Source organism: Gracilinanus agilis, chromosome 2, assembly GCF_016433145.1.
Source record: "Gracilinanus agilis isolate LMUSP501 chromosome 2, AgileGrace, whole genome shotgun sequence".
Classification (NCBI taxonomy): Eukaryota; Metazoa; Chordata; class Mammalia; order Didelphimorphia; family Didelphidae; genus Gracilinanus; species Gracilinanus agilis.
Window position 1 is genome coordinate 383,797,046 of NC_058131.1, and position 16,540 is coordinate 383,813,585.

At 39.0% G+C, this 16,540-nt stretch overlaps 1 protein-coding gene across 1 annotated transcript in view; it reads right to left on the reverse strand.

Annotated features, from left to right (window-relative positions):
- ITK (IL2 inducible T cell kinase) overlaps window positions 1-16,540 on the reverse strand; it is an 87,780-nt gene that overhangs the window by 38,494 nt on the left and 32,746 nt on the right. Inside the window, exons 4-6 of the mRNA XM_044661755.1 lie at window positions 16,138-16,266; window positions 9,840-9,880; window positions 2,047-2,198 (exon numbers count right to left, since the gene is read on the reverse strand). Of these exons, the coding sequence (XP_044517690.1) occupies window positions 2,047-2,198; window positions 9,840-9,880; window positions 16,138-16,266 (322 nt within the window). The remainder of the gene's footprint in view (window positions 1-2,046; window positions 2,199-9,839; window positions 9,881-16,137; window positions 16,267-16,540) is intronic.

The following is a 16,540-nucleotide window of genomic DNA, read 5'->3' on the forward strand; positions in this document are numbered from 1 at the left end:
AAAAAGACAAGATGATAGTCATTCCCAAAACTTAAAACAAACATAAATAAGAATTTGCCATTTTGTACAAATAACTTTTTATGTCAATTTTCCTCTACTTGAACCCCTTGACAGAACCAAAGAATACTTGTAGCACAATAAAGTATTTCAACCAAATGTCCAAATTATAGCAAAACAGATGGTATCAAGCTGGCCTCATTAACAATTTAAGGGTACAGCAGTTATTCACAAAAGCTACCAACTGGTAGGCTTTTAAATAGTTAATGAAGCCAATCTGGCCATGATTATTATCCCCATTAGACAGATGAGGAAATTGAGGCTCCAAGTCTTTAAATAGTGAAGTGGCTGGTATCCGCAGAGTCTTGACCTCAGACCTTTGGACACCAGCTCCCCTGTTCTTTCCCCATGTGGCACTGCTTCTAGTGATCATGCACAGACTGTCTCATCTAGAAGTCTGAAGAAAGGTTTAAGAAGCAAAGAATAAACACTCAGTGAAGAGTCAGGAGATCTGGTTTTGAGGTCTTTTGCACCAATAATGTGATCTTGTGCAGATCTCTGGTTCTCAGTTTCCTTATCTATAAAATAAGGTACTTTTATTCAGTGACCTCTAATGCCCATTTTAGCTCCACAAAAGTCTAGAATAATCACAGTTTAGACAAATGCATATTATTCAGCACTTGGTATATAAGTCAGCTAGGAGCTAAATTCTGAATTACGCACACCCTCAAATTCATTCAAATTTTAGTCATTTATTTATATTTAAGAGAAGGATTCACATGAAATTTTCCAGTATTTTAATATCAATGTTCTAATAATGTCTGGATAACCATTGTATCTTTTTCTTATCGTTGCAATGTTAAAAGAAGTTGAGGGAACCACCCCCGAGCATTCTCTATGGCAAACTCTGGTTGCACAGGATAGGCAGGCACATGAATGGATCATAATCATAATCACTGGAAGTGGTTAGGGTGAGAGAGGGAGAGGGCCACCCCCAGGTCTCCTGTTCTCTTCTTTCATGGAACATTAGACATCCCCAGAACTAGCAGACTGTCAGGCTCATAGGACCCTCCCAGGGCCTCTCTATTCCAATCAATAGCATAAGGGCACCAAGGATTCTGAAGCTGACATGTTATGGACGTTATGAACTTCTCTTCATGTATCTACGTTAATCAGATGACCAACACAGAATTTATTTATCTGGCCTGTTTTCTAAGTCTTTCTAGCTTGGTAAAAACCTCTCATCACTTATGATTGAGTTGTTGAGGCATTATTTTCAAGAACTGTCATCTCCATGCTATGAAGCCTCAGCCTCAGAAGAAGACATTAATTAGCAGAAGAACATCCTGGATAATTAATTACATTAGAAGTTCACACTGGTTTATTCAGTACACCATTCTTTTTCTTCCCACCAGAATAAATATCCCTCTGCATGGTGTACCCTCCACCATGCCCACATATATAACCAGTGTCAGATAAGGTTGTTTTGAGTTTCAAACCCCCAAGTCGTGGATGTCAATGGAAAAACCTAGGGGACTTTCAGTCTTGTCAGGGGCCAACTAAAGGTGGGCTTTCCTACTTCTGAGAAAGAAACAAACTTCTTCCCTTCTTGCAGAGCCATAACTAGCCATATTTGCACTTGAGGCAAGTAAAGGTAGAAGAAACTCTTCTCTGGTGGGGTTAGCAGAAAAGATGCAGGATGGAACATTGAAAGGTTTTTAGGCTGCTGATAGGCTGATGACTGATAAGAAAACATACCTTGGGATATTTAGGACACTATATGAGTTTTTAATGCTGCTGAGATGAAAGATGAAATTAGGTCAGTTCCCTTTCAATTTTCTGGATAAACTTTCAGTCATCCCACCCTAGTTAAGACTCTGCTTTCTTAGCTTTCTCCTTTGTTTTCCCCTTTCTCCTCAACTTTCTTCTCCTTCCCCTCTTCTTCTCTAAATCCAAAATGGTAATCAGAATTAGTGGGATTAGAGGAAGTGTTCCATCTTCCCCTCCCACCATTTCAAGACTAAGAAATCTGATCGAAAAATACTCTACCCATTCTTATCTTGGACTCTCCACCAATGGATCTCTGAACTGTCGAGCAAGTAATATTCTTCATTGCTTTGTAGGGTGAGCTCCTGGGGATCATTTGTGTTGTAGTCATATAGGGCAATGACTAGGATTTCTTCAGGCTCTCTCAATGACCTCTGTCAGGAGACAGAACAAAATAAAGATAGGGTTAAGAGGATCAAATTTTGAATGAGGTCACTTAGTCGCTGAATTAGAATTTAGACCCATCTTCTGATAATATGAGAATAATGAACTTTGTACATTTGGATGTCAGCTAAGACCATCTGCAAAAGCTCTGGTTGACTTAATATCATAGTCAAGACCAAAGGTCACTTTGAGGGTAATTGGCTTTTTACTTTTCTGTTGGAAGGAATAGGATATTGAGGCTGCCATATCAGTATGGAGTTTTCTCTAAGGTCATAGAACCTCAGTACTGGAAATCATCATGTCCAACACCTAAGACGGAAACAAACCATACTTAGGTTTTGTGGGTTCCCATTTAACATGCTTAATTCCATATTAGGGTCTGTAGCAGACCACATGGGGATTTCCAGTATTCTCCATCTCCATTCAAAGGAAAGAGGAGATAGGTATATTTGTAACAGGTTTTGCTTTTCTCAATTCTCAATGGGGGGGGGGAGGAGAAGGTGAGAGGGAAATGATTTATTGTTTGTGATATTTTATTTATTAATTTTGCAATTTATTAATTTAATTTTTGGACCAATTACATTTTTCTACATAATTCACAAATTTCCACATAACTTTTCTGAAGTTATATGATTCAAATTAATTCCTTTCCTCCCTTTCCTTCCTTTTGCAAGAAATGGCAAGCAATATGATCTGGGTAACACATGTATTATCATCCAAAACGTATTTCCATAGTGTTTATTTTTGTAAGTGAGTAATCTTTAAAAAAACAAAACCTTAAAACATAAACCCAAATAAACAACTAAAAAATCATATGCTTTCATCTGCTTTCTAACTCCAACAGTTCTTTCTCTGGAACATTCTTGTCATAAGTTGGAGAGAATGAATTTAGAGATGAAAATTAAATTAAATTAAAAAGAAAACAAAAGAGGTGAGGGGATTTGAATCTACAGAAAATCTGAAGACTAAAAAATGTAAAATAAAAATAAAAACTTGGGCAGGGCTCATTCCAGGTACAAAAATGAAAAAGAGAAAGACAGGAGCTAAGACAAAAACTCTTTCTGTCTGTATACCTTTCCTCAAGCTTCCTCTCTTCCAGCTTGGGATGGATTTCACTTCTCTCTCCATAAATTGAAGTCTCTCCAGTCTTTGTGGATAAATTCAATAGCCAATTCTTCAATGAAGCCATCCCTAGCTGCATACAGACTAACAAGATGTCTACTTCAGATTCCTCTCAGTACTTTGTCTGGACTTCTCCTTTTCACTGATCTTGCTCTCCTTCTTTATCTTAGTTTTTCTGTAAACATGCCTTTCCTCTGCATCAGATTAAAATCTCCTTGAGAGAAAAAGCAGCATTCTATCTATGGTCATTCAGAACTTGGCATTAAATTGGGAATTAAATATTTGTAAATCAAAATGATTTATATTTTAAAACTTTTCCCTGTTTGTTATTTAAAACTCCTGACTCAAAACCTTGAGTGACTAGTTTGTGAAAACATGATACTGGAAATGACTAACAATGAAAACCTAAAGGAAATAGAGACCAGGGTAGGGAGTAACTTGGAAACCTGTGCCCTTTTCCACAGTGGGTCTGGATTCGAAAACCCCCGTGGAAGGGCGGGTGGTAGCAAATGACAGCAAAGGAATTGGTGGCCAACAGCATGGGATTTGAACAAAAAAATGAAAGTGGCAAGTAAGGAATAATAAGAGAGGTATCCTTAAAGACATCAGGGTTGAAAGTAGCAGGAGGCTCAGGATAGTACCCCACATCTACCAGTGGAATGACTGGAGCTTGCCACCCTTCTCAATGAGTCATGCTAACAGTGAATTCCAGGCAGTTATATGCTTGTGAGTCTATGCTGGACTATGAACCAAGTCATGTTTATTGTCTCTAAAACATCATGCTTTCTAGAAAGCTATATGTTCAATTCTAGAGCATTCAGTGAATTGTTGATTCCCTTTGTCATTTATCCGTGCTCCTTGCTTTTTTTTAAAAATGAGGTTATTTGGGCAGAAAAAAAGGCATAAGAGTAGGAGTAAGAAGTGGGTCTCAGTATTGGCAGTACCCCTAATTAACCATGTGTCTTTGGGCAAAACACTTCTCTTCTCTCTGGGCCTAAATTTCTTCAATTGTAAAATGGTAGAGTTAGTCTAAATGGTCTTAAAAGTTCTTTGAAGCTCTAATAGTCTATGTTCTAAGATGCCTATCAGCTCTGACAGTTTACTTTGAGGTCTCATCTAACCCTAATGGGCAATGCTGCAAGGTCCTTTCTAACTCTAATGCTCTTCTATATGTTCTAAGGTTCTTCCTGTCCTATATTGGATTTTCTCAGGTTACATCCAGCTATCAAAGTCCACATTCTGTCAGCTCTAAGGACGTTCTAAAGTTTCATTTTACAAATGAAAAAAAGAAAATGAAAGATATGGTGTTAAACTCAAATAGTAACATCTTTGTGGGCTGCTGAATTGACTTAGAAAACCACAAATTTAACAGCATGTATGTAGTGTTGTATTTTTACTTATTTTTTTAAACATTTCCCAATTACACTTTAACATGACTGGGCCACACTAGGGAGTTAGCAGGCTTGCATGAAACCCTCAAATTTGACAACTCCGTTCTAAGGCAACTTCTAGCTTTAACAGTCTATGTTCTTATGGCCCCAAAGCTATGAAACTGTGGATAATATTGCTCCCAGGTCTAGACCCCAGAAAAATCAGAGAAAGAAGAAAAAGACTTATACGTACAAAAACATTTATAGTCACACTTATGCTGGCCAAGAATGGGAAAGTGAGAGGAACCCCATCAATTGGGGAATGGCAGAACAAATTGTGGTACATGAATGTCATGGAATCCTAATATGCTGCAGGAAATGGTGAGGCAGATAGTTTCAGAGAGACCTTGTAAAGGTCTTGTAAAGGAAGGCTTGTAAAAATGTTCTAAGACCCTCTTCCAGATATGACATCCTCTGTTCTGTCTTAAGCCATCAAGACCCAGTGGAAAGGTTGCATGGATACTGAAGTCTGAGGATCCAGGTTTAAATCTCAACTCTGTCAATTACTACCTGTTTAACTTGAGTAATTATATATAAATATAAATATGTATGTATATATATGCATATGGCCAAAGCTATGGTTTTCAGTCAATACTTAAAGACATTAATTCAGACTATTCACTGGAAGGTCAAATAATGAAGCTGGAGCTTAAATACTTTGGCCACATAATGAGCAGACAGGACCCATTGGAAAAGACCTTGATGGGAAAGACTGAAGGTAAAAGAAGAAGTAAATGGCAGAAGATGAGATGGATAGACAGTGTCATGAAAACAATGAAGATGAGTTTGGACAGACTTCGAGAGATGGTAAAGGATAGAAGGGCCTGGTATGCTATGGTCCAGGAGTCATGAAGAATCAGACAAGATTGGACAATTGAACAATTAAACCTTAGATGAATCACTCAACCTCTCTAGATCTCTACTTCCTCAACTATAAAATGAAGGGAACTAGATGACCTTCAAGGTCTCTTCCAGAACAAAATCTGGAATTCTATGATCCTAAAGCTCCTGTTAGCACTAGTGGTTTATAGTCTTTTTCTCAGGGCCCTCCTCCTCCAAAGGTTTTTTTCTTTATTTTTTTTTTTATCTTTTTTTCAATTATTGAGCATTACCTTTCTCTCTTTTATCTATCACTCATTGGAATAGGAAAAAAGTGGGGGTGGTAAATCCTGGTAACAAAAAAATATAGTCAAAACAAATTCACACATTGGCCATGACCTTCTATTTTAAGATTCTTCCTAGTTCCAACATTGTGTTCTAAAGTTTCTGTTTTTATCTTCATTTTGTTGTTATTCACTCAATTTCAGTTCTGTCTGACTCTTCCTGACACCATTTTGTGTTTTCTTGGCAAAGATACAGGAGTGATTTACCAATTTCTTTCTCCAACTCATTTTACCGATGAGGAAACTAAGGCAAATAGGATTAAACAACTCGCCAAAGGTCATACAGCTACTAAGTATCTGAGTCTGGATTTGAACTTGGGTCTTCCTGACTCCAAGTGTGGTGCTTTATCCATTTCACCATCTAGCTGCCCATTCTAAGATCCTCTCACTCCTAATATGCTAAGTTCTAAGATATTTTCTAGTTGTATCACTCTGATTGCTTCTCTTTCTTGTACACTGTCTTTTGTTCAGTTCACCAATGCACTCCCTTAGAATGACTTTTTTAAAATGAGACACATTAGGACCAAGAAAGGGAGGCAAAACAAAAAGTTTATATTGAGGAATAAATCAAACTAGCCATGTTTGCCATTTGGGTGGCAGAATAAGTGAAGGAGTTTAGGTGGGGAGGAGGTTAAAACAACCTACCAAAATGAGATAAGGGTATTTGAGGTGATCTTCCTTTCTCTCTCCCTATTATTATTGTTTTCTCTTAGTAGAGAGCATTGAGAACTGACCGGATGTGCTGAAACATTTATTTACATGAAGCCAAATTGCTGACAAATTGAAAGGCAAGATCATTACGTTGTATCCTGACACCATGTTCCCTGATCACATTTGGCAATTCTTAATTTTTAATACTGATTACAGTATTTCCCATAGAAAAAGTGACAATTTTTTTTAACTCAGAAGATTATTATGTGTGGGTATTTAAACACCAGAAATGCTAACCAGATCTTCAATTAACAGGTAGAACAGAGAAGAGAAAGGTGTAGAGAGACACTGATTCTAGTGTTCAAAGTGGAAGAGATAATGAAAATGACTAAAAGAAGGGAAGCCAGGAGGAAGAGAAAGAAAGGAAGAGGAAGAGACGAGGGAAAAGAAGGAGGTGGGGAAAAGAAGGGAAAGAGTGAAGGGGAAAGATATGCTATCAGAGCCGAATGGAGCTTTACAGATCATCTATTCTAACACTGTTATTTAGCTATGATTCCAAACTCCTGTGGTCAGACTATGTGGCAGTTGTTCTTGAAAAAATTCTTACAAGAAATGTCTGAAGGTATAAGAGCAAAAGCAGGGTTGTTTTTTTTTTTTTAACATATAAGGAAATTGAGTCCCAGAGAATGAAGTGTTTTGCCAAAGCAGCAAGTGGAAGAGCAAGGATTTGAATCTAGGTGTTCTGACTCTAAATCCATTTTTTTTTCCACTGTACCAGACCAAGGTGGGGGTGGAGAGTCTCTGCAATGTGTTGCCAAGAAGGTGTGAAACTTTCTATGTGGCATTTAAAGAACGGAGTAGATAACAATTTTCCAGAATAACTTCAGTACAGTTCTTGCCAAGGATATGGGCTCATACTCTGAGTGCAGTGATTCAGGGTTTGTTCCCCTGGGGACATGCCAATTTTGTAATGTCACTCTTCTGCCTAGAGAGAAATGGGCAGAGAGCTCCTCTTGCCTCAGGAAGCATAAGGAAGCAGAATCAACTGGAGCTGAAACAATGGAGGAAGAATTCTCCATGTGGTGTTAGAGAAGATATCTGGGATTACAAGCATCTTTACTGTCCTCAGTGAGGAAAGACCTACAACAAGGCTATATCAAGAAACTTAGCTTTGGTGTGGGTGATGAGAGGTACTGGGTTCAAATCTTACCTCAGATACTTCCTAGCTGTGTGACCCTGGCCATAAGTCACTTAACCCCAATTACTTAGCCCTTATCACTCTTATTCCTTGGAACCAACATACAGTATTGATTCTAAGATGGAAAGCAATGGTTTAAAAAAAAGAAGAAAAAATTTGGCGTATGTTTTTTTGCATCATCATATACATCAAAATGTCAAAAATACGTCAAAAATCATTTTTAAAGAGTTTCTTATATGTCTGCCATTGTGCTAAATTCTGAGGATATGAAGAAAGGCATAATCAGTCCCCAATGAGCTCATCATCTAATAGGGCAGACAACATGTGAATAATTAGGCATATACAAGATATATAAAGTAGACGGAAGGTAATCTCAGAGGGGGAAGCAGGAGTATCTGAGGGTTGGAGGGAGAGACCTGGGAAAAGCTACCTCTTCTGGATGGAATTTGGGCTGATTCTTGGAGAAAGACAAGAAAAGTAGGTGGCAGTGATGAGAAGGGAAAGCATTACAGGCATGAGAGAGCAGCCAATTCAAAGGCATACAGATGGGGAAAAGGAGTATGATGTTGGAGAAAGAGCAAGTAAGCTAGTTAGCCAGAGTTCAGGAATGAGAGTATACGAAGACTGGAAAGGTAGGAAGAAAGACAGGTTTCAGATTCTAGAAAGCTTTTAAACACCATGCAAATGGATTTTATATTTGATCCTGGAGGTAACAGGGAGCCACTAGAGTTTACTGAATAAGGGCATAGCCTAACCTGCATTTTAAGAAAATAGTTTGGGCAGCTAAATAGATGGATTGGAACGGGGAGACTAGTCAAAAGACACTTTCAGCATTCTGAGCAAGAGATATGAGTTAGAGCAATTGCTCTGAGTAAAGCGTAGGGGACCTCTGTGAGAGATGCTGTGAAGGTACAATGACATGATTTAGTGATGAATTAGATATGGTGGGTGAGGGTAAGGAGCTGAGAATGCTACTGAGGTCGAAATCTTGGGTAACTGAGCAGACGGTGATACCTTTGACTGTAATAAGTTAGTTGGGAAGAGGGTAGGGCTTGGGAGAAAGATACTAAGTTCTTCTGGGGACATGTTGAGTTTGAGAGATTTACATCACCTTCGGGAGTTAAATTATAAGGGACTGGGTACTTTTTATTTGTTGCCTTTTTTATTGTTGCCCACTTGTTTCTGGGTAGATTTTCTCTTCCCATCTCAACTGTAAACTCCTCAGGAATTTAGACCATGTCTTTTACCTGTGGAACTGGACTTCCCCCAATCAAATGATAAATGACAAGCAACATAGGCCTGATGCTGAAGGATGAGCTTGGGAACAGAATGGGAGAGAATCTGTGTCAGAATTACCAGCAACAAATGAATTGAATTTGTGTGTTGCGAATATAAGAGAATAATATTATCTGTTCAGTGTTAAGCATACAGTTAAGTGAGGCTTTAACAACTAAACTAATTTGATGATCATAATCAGCCTGTAAAGCTGGGTATAATAACAGAATTGTTTTTCATTAATTATTTTTATTTGATTGTTACTGTAAAGTAAGTAGGTAAAGTATTACTGCCATTTTGCAGATGAGGAAATTGAGGCCCAGATTGGCTAAAGGGTTTGCCCAGAGTTGCACAGCAAATTAAGTGATGGGGATAGGCTTCAAAATTAAGTCTTCTGATTCTAGTCCAATATTCTTTTTATTAAATTCTTGAGGAATTTACAGATGAATTGGGAAGAGAAAACCCACCCAGAAATAAATGGGGAAAAAAAGGCAACAAATGAAAAGTATCCAGTCCCTTATAGCTTAACTCTCAAAGATGTCTTGTAGATACCCAAACTAAATGTGTTCCCAGAGGACCTTAATAGTGAATGATTCCATGCTGGATCACAAAATGAAATCATATGAACCCAAGAAATCCACTCAAATGACCTGAGTTGAGTTGAGGCCTATTACAACTTTTAGTTATTTTCCCAAAAAAGGGAGTAGAGAAAGAAAACATGAATCCAAAGTCTTGGGGTGACCTGTCACCTAAAGTGTCAAACCATAGCAAGAACCCTAAGGCTTTACTTACCCGGTTGTCTTCGGGAGTGGGAGGAAGAGGCTTCTTTGAAGCTGAAATGAACAACCAGAAAAACAAAATAAACATAAAAGCAAATTGGGCAAACCCCAGAGGCAAACACCCAAGGGATGTGGGGGCTTTTCACGGAAAAAGGGCACCGTAGAGTACAGAAGGATAATAGTGAAAAAAAAATCAATTGTCTGAAGTCTTTGTGTTCAGCTATTCTCAACTTGGGGGCCCACCAGTGTTTTCAAGCAGTCTGTCATCTCTCCTCTGCTCACATGTGTGCTTGCCATACCCAGCTCTCTCTTCCTGCTGAACCCCACTTTATTTGGCTAAGAATGCAAACCATTGCTGGAAGCCAGTATTTTAGCTTTCTCACCCCTAGATTCCTTGGGAAATCTAAGGCAAGAGAAGCAGGGGAGATGAATGACTTATTTCATTTGAGACTAAAGCACGTGGACATGTGCTAATTCGCAAGGCAGAATAGGTAATTTGCTCTTTATATTATATAATGATGAAGAATTATAGTCTAAAAGTGGGAATCAGTGACTCAGGGGAACTAGTGAATCACTGATTTCCTGACACTGCTGTTGGCTCCTTGTCACCTCCTGCACATCATTTCTGAACAGGCTTGAACTGGGGGTGGATAAGGTGGGTTGCTATTAGGTTTTATTTTTTTTTAAGGGCCAGATCCACAGGCTGTGGCTTCTAAGCACCCACATATTAGCTTTCCATCTTTTTCTTCTCCTTTCTTCATTACTAACATTTCTCCTTACTTCTCTTCTTTGTCCGAGTTCTCGGTATCTAGAGATGCTCAGGTTCATTCTAGTGTTGGGGAGAAAACATGAAATCATACCATGCCATTGGCTGAAGGAATTGGAGATGTTTAACACGGAGAAGAGAAGATTGGGGAGAGGACAGTGCCCCAGCACAAATCCTTATAGATGCCGTTGAATATTATTGAATTGCATTGCATTACTTGGGGTCAGGAAGTTCTGAAGTAAAATCTTGATTTAGACACTCTTTATGGAACCCTGGGCAAGCCATGTAGAAAACTGAGCCTCAATTTCCTCATGTGTAAAATGGAGAGCATAGAATAATAGACCTAAAGATAGAAGAGACCTCAAGAGCTACTTATTCCATCCCTACCTCTATTTTACAAATGAGAAAGTTGAGGCTTGAGAAGGTTAAATGTCTGGCCCAAGGAGGTACAGGTCATAAATGTCAAATGGGGAATTTGACTTCAGAATCAGTGTTCTTTCTACTCTGATACTCTGTCACTAGTGATATAGCACTGACTTCATAAAGTTATTAGGAGGATTAAGTAAGATAATTCAACTTCGTAGGCCTTTTTGTTCAGTCATTTTTAGTTGTGCCTAGGAGTTTTGTTTTTTTTTTGAACCCTTACCTTCTTGGAGTCAATACTGTGTATTGGCTTATAGGTGGAAGAGTGGTAAGGGTAGGCAATGGGGGGCAAGTGACTTGCCCAGGGTCACACAGCTGGGAAGAGTCTGAGGTCATATTTGAACCTAGGACCTCCCTTCTCTAGGCCTGGCTCTCAATCCACTGAGCTACCCAGCTGCAACCCCAGCCCCCCCAGGAATTTTCTTGGCAAAGATACTGGAGCAGTTTGCCTTTTCTTCCCCCAACTCATTTTACGGATGAGAAAATTGAGGCAAACAGGGTTAAGTGTGATTTGCCCAGGGCCACACAGCTTGCATTTGAGACCAGAATTGAAGTCAGGAAGCTTAGATCTCTATCCATCATGCCACTTAGCTATGTAAATGTGAGCTATTATTATTATTATTATTACATTGTATTACACTGAAATGAATGTACTAAATATAAAAGCGGGCTCCAAATATTGGATGGAATGTCATGGGGACAAAGTCATAGACCTCTGTGTAGTTCTTAAAAAAAAAAACTAGTACCAAAAGAAAAACATGAAAGACAGGTTTTAGCTCAAAACAAGGAAACAAAAAAACTTTATTATGATTTCCAGGAGAATAAAATGGAATAAAATCCCATGTAGTGGTGAGTTTTACATCTCTGGAAATCTTAAGGCAGAAAATATACTTGTCACAGATAGTGATATTTTATAGCATGATATAATGGAGCCAGTGGATCTAGGTTTAAATACTTTCTAGGCTCCGGAGGTACCTTTGTGACTTTGGTCAAGTCACATCCCATCTAGGCTTCAGTGGCCACTAAAGTTCCCCTTAGTTCTAAGACCTAGGAGCCTTGGACCCCTCAGTTTTCTTCCTTGAATTCCATTTCTATTTTTCTATGACTTCTGAAAATGATTAGGGAGTCAGAAGAGTTGCTGTCCAGAGGTGAGGGGTGGGGTGGGTGGGAAACAGGTGGCTCCAGCCCAGGCCATCCTGGCTTCTTTGTTTTCCTGCCTTTAGTTACCACCTCTCAGTTTCTCTGACCATGAAGCAGAAGCAACATGGTGCTCAGTCACATGGCACTGGGGATTTCATGAGTTTTCACACAGGCAAGAACAGTGTATGAAGGCTGGTATGGAAATTATTCAGTGGGGTGTCTTTTTCCAGGATCATAAGGAACATTCACTCTCTTGGTTGGGAGACTTGCCCATTAATAACAGGTTACTCGTTTCTCTAGCTGCATGATTGCCATAAGATGGACACTATGGTAGGGATATTCAGACAATCAACCAGTAATAAGTTCTTACTCTTAAATACTCAAAAGACTCTGTGATCACATCAATCTGGAAGTTCCTGCCAATGATACATTTGTATATTTACTGCCTCCACTTCCTTACCTACTGAGCTCTTCTCAAAATATTGCAATCTGTTTTCTGATCCTTCAAGGTCACAAATCATCTTTTCATTACTAATCTGATGACCTTTTCTCCATCCTCTTTTCTCTTTGACCTCTCTTCAGCTTTTGAACTGTTGTTCACCTCCTCCTTAGTAACCAGATACACTTGGCTTCCATAACAATGCTGTCTCTCCTCCATCCTCTTTACTTACTCATCATTCTTCCTGTCCCCCAAGTGTGGGTGTCCCCCTCTTCTGTTTACTTTCTATACTATCTCCTCCTTGGCCATCTTATCCACTCTCATGACTTCAAATACTATCCCTGTACACATGAACTGTAAATCTATACATGCAGACCTTATCTTTTTATTGCATTTGTCTGCTAGATAGCATCACCTAGATATCTTTCTAGCACCTCAAACTCATCATATCCAAAAGAGAATTTATTATATTTTCCCCTAAACCCACCCCTCCTTCAAACTTCTTTATTTCTATTGAGGGTGTTGACATTTTCCCAGTCACCCAAGTTCAGAAACTCTGAGTCATTTTTAACTCTTTCCTTTTCATCCCCTGCACCCCGACTCTATGTCCAGTCACAATTAACTAAGAAGTCTGGTTGATTCAATCTCACAATAACTCGAATATCTACACCCTTCTTCCTATTGATTTAGCCACCACCTTGGTTTGGACCCTCATCACCAGTCACCTAGGCTATTATAATAGCCTCTTAATTAGTCTCCATGATTCTAGTTTCTTCCCTTCTCCCTCTCCTATCCACCTTTCACAGATTGACTAAATTCATATTCATAATGCTCAGGTCTAACTGTGTAACTTCCTTGTTCAAAAAATCTTGATAAGCTCCTTAATGCCTTCAGGATAAAATGGAAATTCCCTTAGCCTGGCAATTTAAGTTTTCCATATTCTACCTTTAGCCTTTTTTAGACACATAATGTTGCTCCTCTTCACACACACACACACACACACACACACACACAGAGAATACATTCCAATTAAACTGGCCACCTCTTATCCATCATCTTTCCTGTGCTTTCCAACATGTTTCCACCATGCTTAGAGTGCATTTCCTATTTATCACCTCTAGGAATCCATAGCTTATCTGCCATCTTCTCCCAGAAGTGTTATCCCTGCCCCTAAATTACCTTATATGATGCTTATCTATGTACATGTTGCATCCCTTCCCCTCTGGGCCCAGGAGAAGGAGAAATCTTTCTTTTTGCCTTTCTTTCCCTAACATCATCTAGTAAGATGCCTTGTAAAGAATCTCAAAACCATCATAAAGGAGAACTGGAAAGGACCTCAAGTAGCCATCAAGCCCAACTCTCACATGGAAGGAATCCTCATTGTAATATGCTAAACAAGTGCTTGGCCAGTCTCTGCATGAAGACTTCCAGGAAGGGGAAACCCACCATCTTCCAAAGTAGTTCATTCTACTTTTGGACAATTAGGAAGTTTTTCCTGACATGGAGTCTAAATTGATAACTTTGCAACCATTGCTCTTGGTTATGCCCTTTGAGACTAAACAGAATAAATGTAATCTTTTTGATTAACATGATAGCTCTTCAAATACTAAAAGACAGTTATCATTCTCTCTCTCCCAACCTCTCTCCTTCTCGCTATCTAATATTTTCTAGACTAAACATTTCCACTTCTTTCGATGGATTCTCACACAGCAGGAATTCAAGACCTTTCACCACTCTACCCACCTTTTTCTGGACATTCTCCAAACTTATCAATGTCCTCCATAAGTCATGATTTACCCAGACCTGAACACAGCTTGATAAGAGCAAAATGCCTTCAGTGAAGCTTTCAGTTCTCTATTCTCTAAACTAAATTCCTCTTCATAGAAATCGTGCTCTGTCTCAAAAGTGTGTAGAATTGATGATCATTGACTCATAGGTAGGATCATAGACTTGGGGCTGGCAGGGACCTAAATTGTTGTCTTTATTTTATTGATGAGGAAATTGAAGCCCAGAGAGGTCAAATGAATTCCTAGAGTTACCTAGGTAGTAAGTGGCAGAGCTAGATTTTGAACCTAGGATGGTCAGGTGTCTAAATCTGATGTCCTTGAATTTAATTGTATTGCAGCTGAAAGGACACTTAGAGCTCAAGAGTAGGACTTAACTTTCCTTGTGTCATGGACAACTTGGGCAGTCTGGTGACAGCTATGGATTCGTTTTCAAAATAATGGGGTTTTTAAAAAAGAATTCATAATTGGAGGAAATGCTAAAATTAGAAAATAAACATGTATTTTTTTTTCCTATCCAAGTTCACAGACCTCCAAATCTATGACCCTCCTCAGAGTTCCCAGTCTCCAGATTAAAAATCATTGATCTAAGTCAACTTCCTCTTTTTTATAGATGAGTCAACTAAAGTTCAGAGTTGGAAGTAAGTTGCCTGCAGTCATATAGACAGTTAGCAGATGAGTCTCCCATGGGCAGAGGTGACATTTTACCCCCTTCCTAAGGAAGGATTGCCATCCTTTACTTAATTTTCATCTTATGCTATGGCTCATTGCTAAAGGGCCCTCTTACTCAGATAAGCCCAACAGGGACAAATTAGCCAATTCCTAGAGAAGTAGAAGAGCACCAGATACTGACCCTGGGGTCAGCAACATTCTGAAATCAGTGTGCCAAATTGGCATATTCTGTTATTCTGATGAGAAAGAAAGTGGGATTGAGTTCAGTACTCATTCTTTCAAGTGCAGGATAGGGATGAATACTGTGGCAGTACAGATTCTCAAAATTGTGTGGGGTTGTAGTAACACTCATAAATGGTAAGGCAAGGGGCATGCATGGCAGATTATTTCGTACTTTTCCAACCCTTATGCTGATATTTTTAAGAGCACAAACATGAAGAAAGTTCGCTTGGGTAAAAGAGAAAATGGTAGGAAGAAGGAATCAATCAATAAGCACTAATTAAGGGATAATGATACATAGTTATATGCCAGGCACTTTGCTAATTGCTGTGGATATGAAGAAGTCAAAATAATTGATGGGATAGCTAGGTTGCTCAGTGGATAGAGAGCCAGGATTAGAGGACCTGTGTTCAAATCTGACCCTAGACAAGTCACTTAACCCCCAATGCCCCAGCCTGTACTTCTCTTCTGCCTTGGAACTGATACTTAGTATTGATGCTAAGACAGAAGGTAAGGATTTTTAAAAGATAGTTGCCATCCTCAAGGAGCTCCCCTTCTAATGGTAGAGTCAACAAATACATAAATAGACCTGGAAAAAATAATGTGGGGCATGAGGATGTCTCACTAAGATATCACATTACACTTATTCAAATGGATGATTGTTCTTCATTTTTAGTCCTCAAGGCTTAAACAAAATTTGCCACAGATGAGAAGATATAGGTTGCTAAATTGGATGACCATTGGTCCACCCAAAGATGGTGGGTGAATGTGTGAAACTACCTGGTCCTGCTGAAATGACAGAGAAGAGAGTTTACCATCCCCATATGTGTGATAGTACAATGGTCCCAAAGGGGGTAGATATTCTTACCATTCTTGGTTGGATCATATTCAGCACAGCCAGATGCAAGCTTTTCAGTCTGGGCACAGCATCTCCACCTCCCATCCATCCAGAAATTGGGGTGGTACTTTGGCACCAAACTGTTGTTATTTTTGGTTTCTGAAAGAATTTGACAAATATTTAGGTAAAGAAAGGTGGCTGAGTTATTTTGAAGACAATTGAAATGACTTGAGTTTCTAAGGTTAACAATAACAAGTACTTTGGCTTACTGCAAAAAAAATGTTGAACTTGGACTCCAAAGGCCTGGGTTCCAATTCCAACTCAGAGACTTATTATGTTTCACCTAATCTCTCAGATCATTGTTTTCTTTATGTGTAAAATGTAAATAATATTGCTTCCACTGCCTACCTCACTGGATTGTTGGAAAACAAGA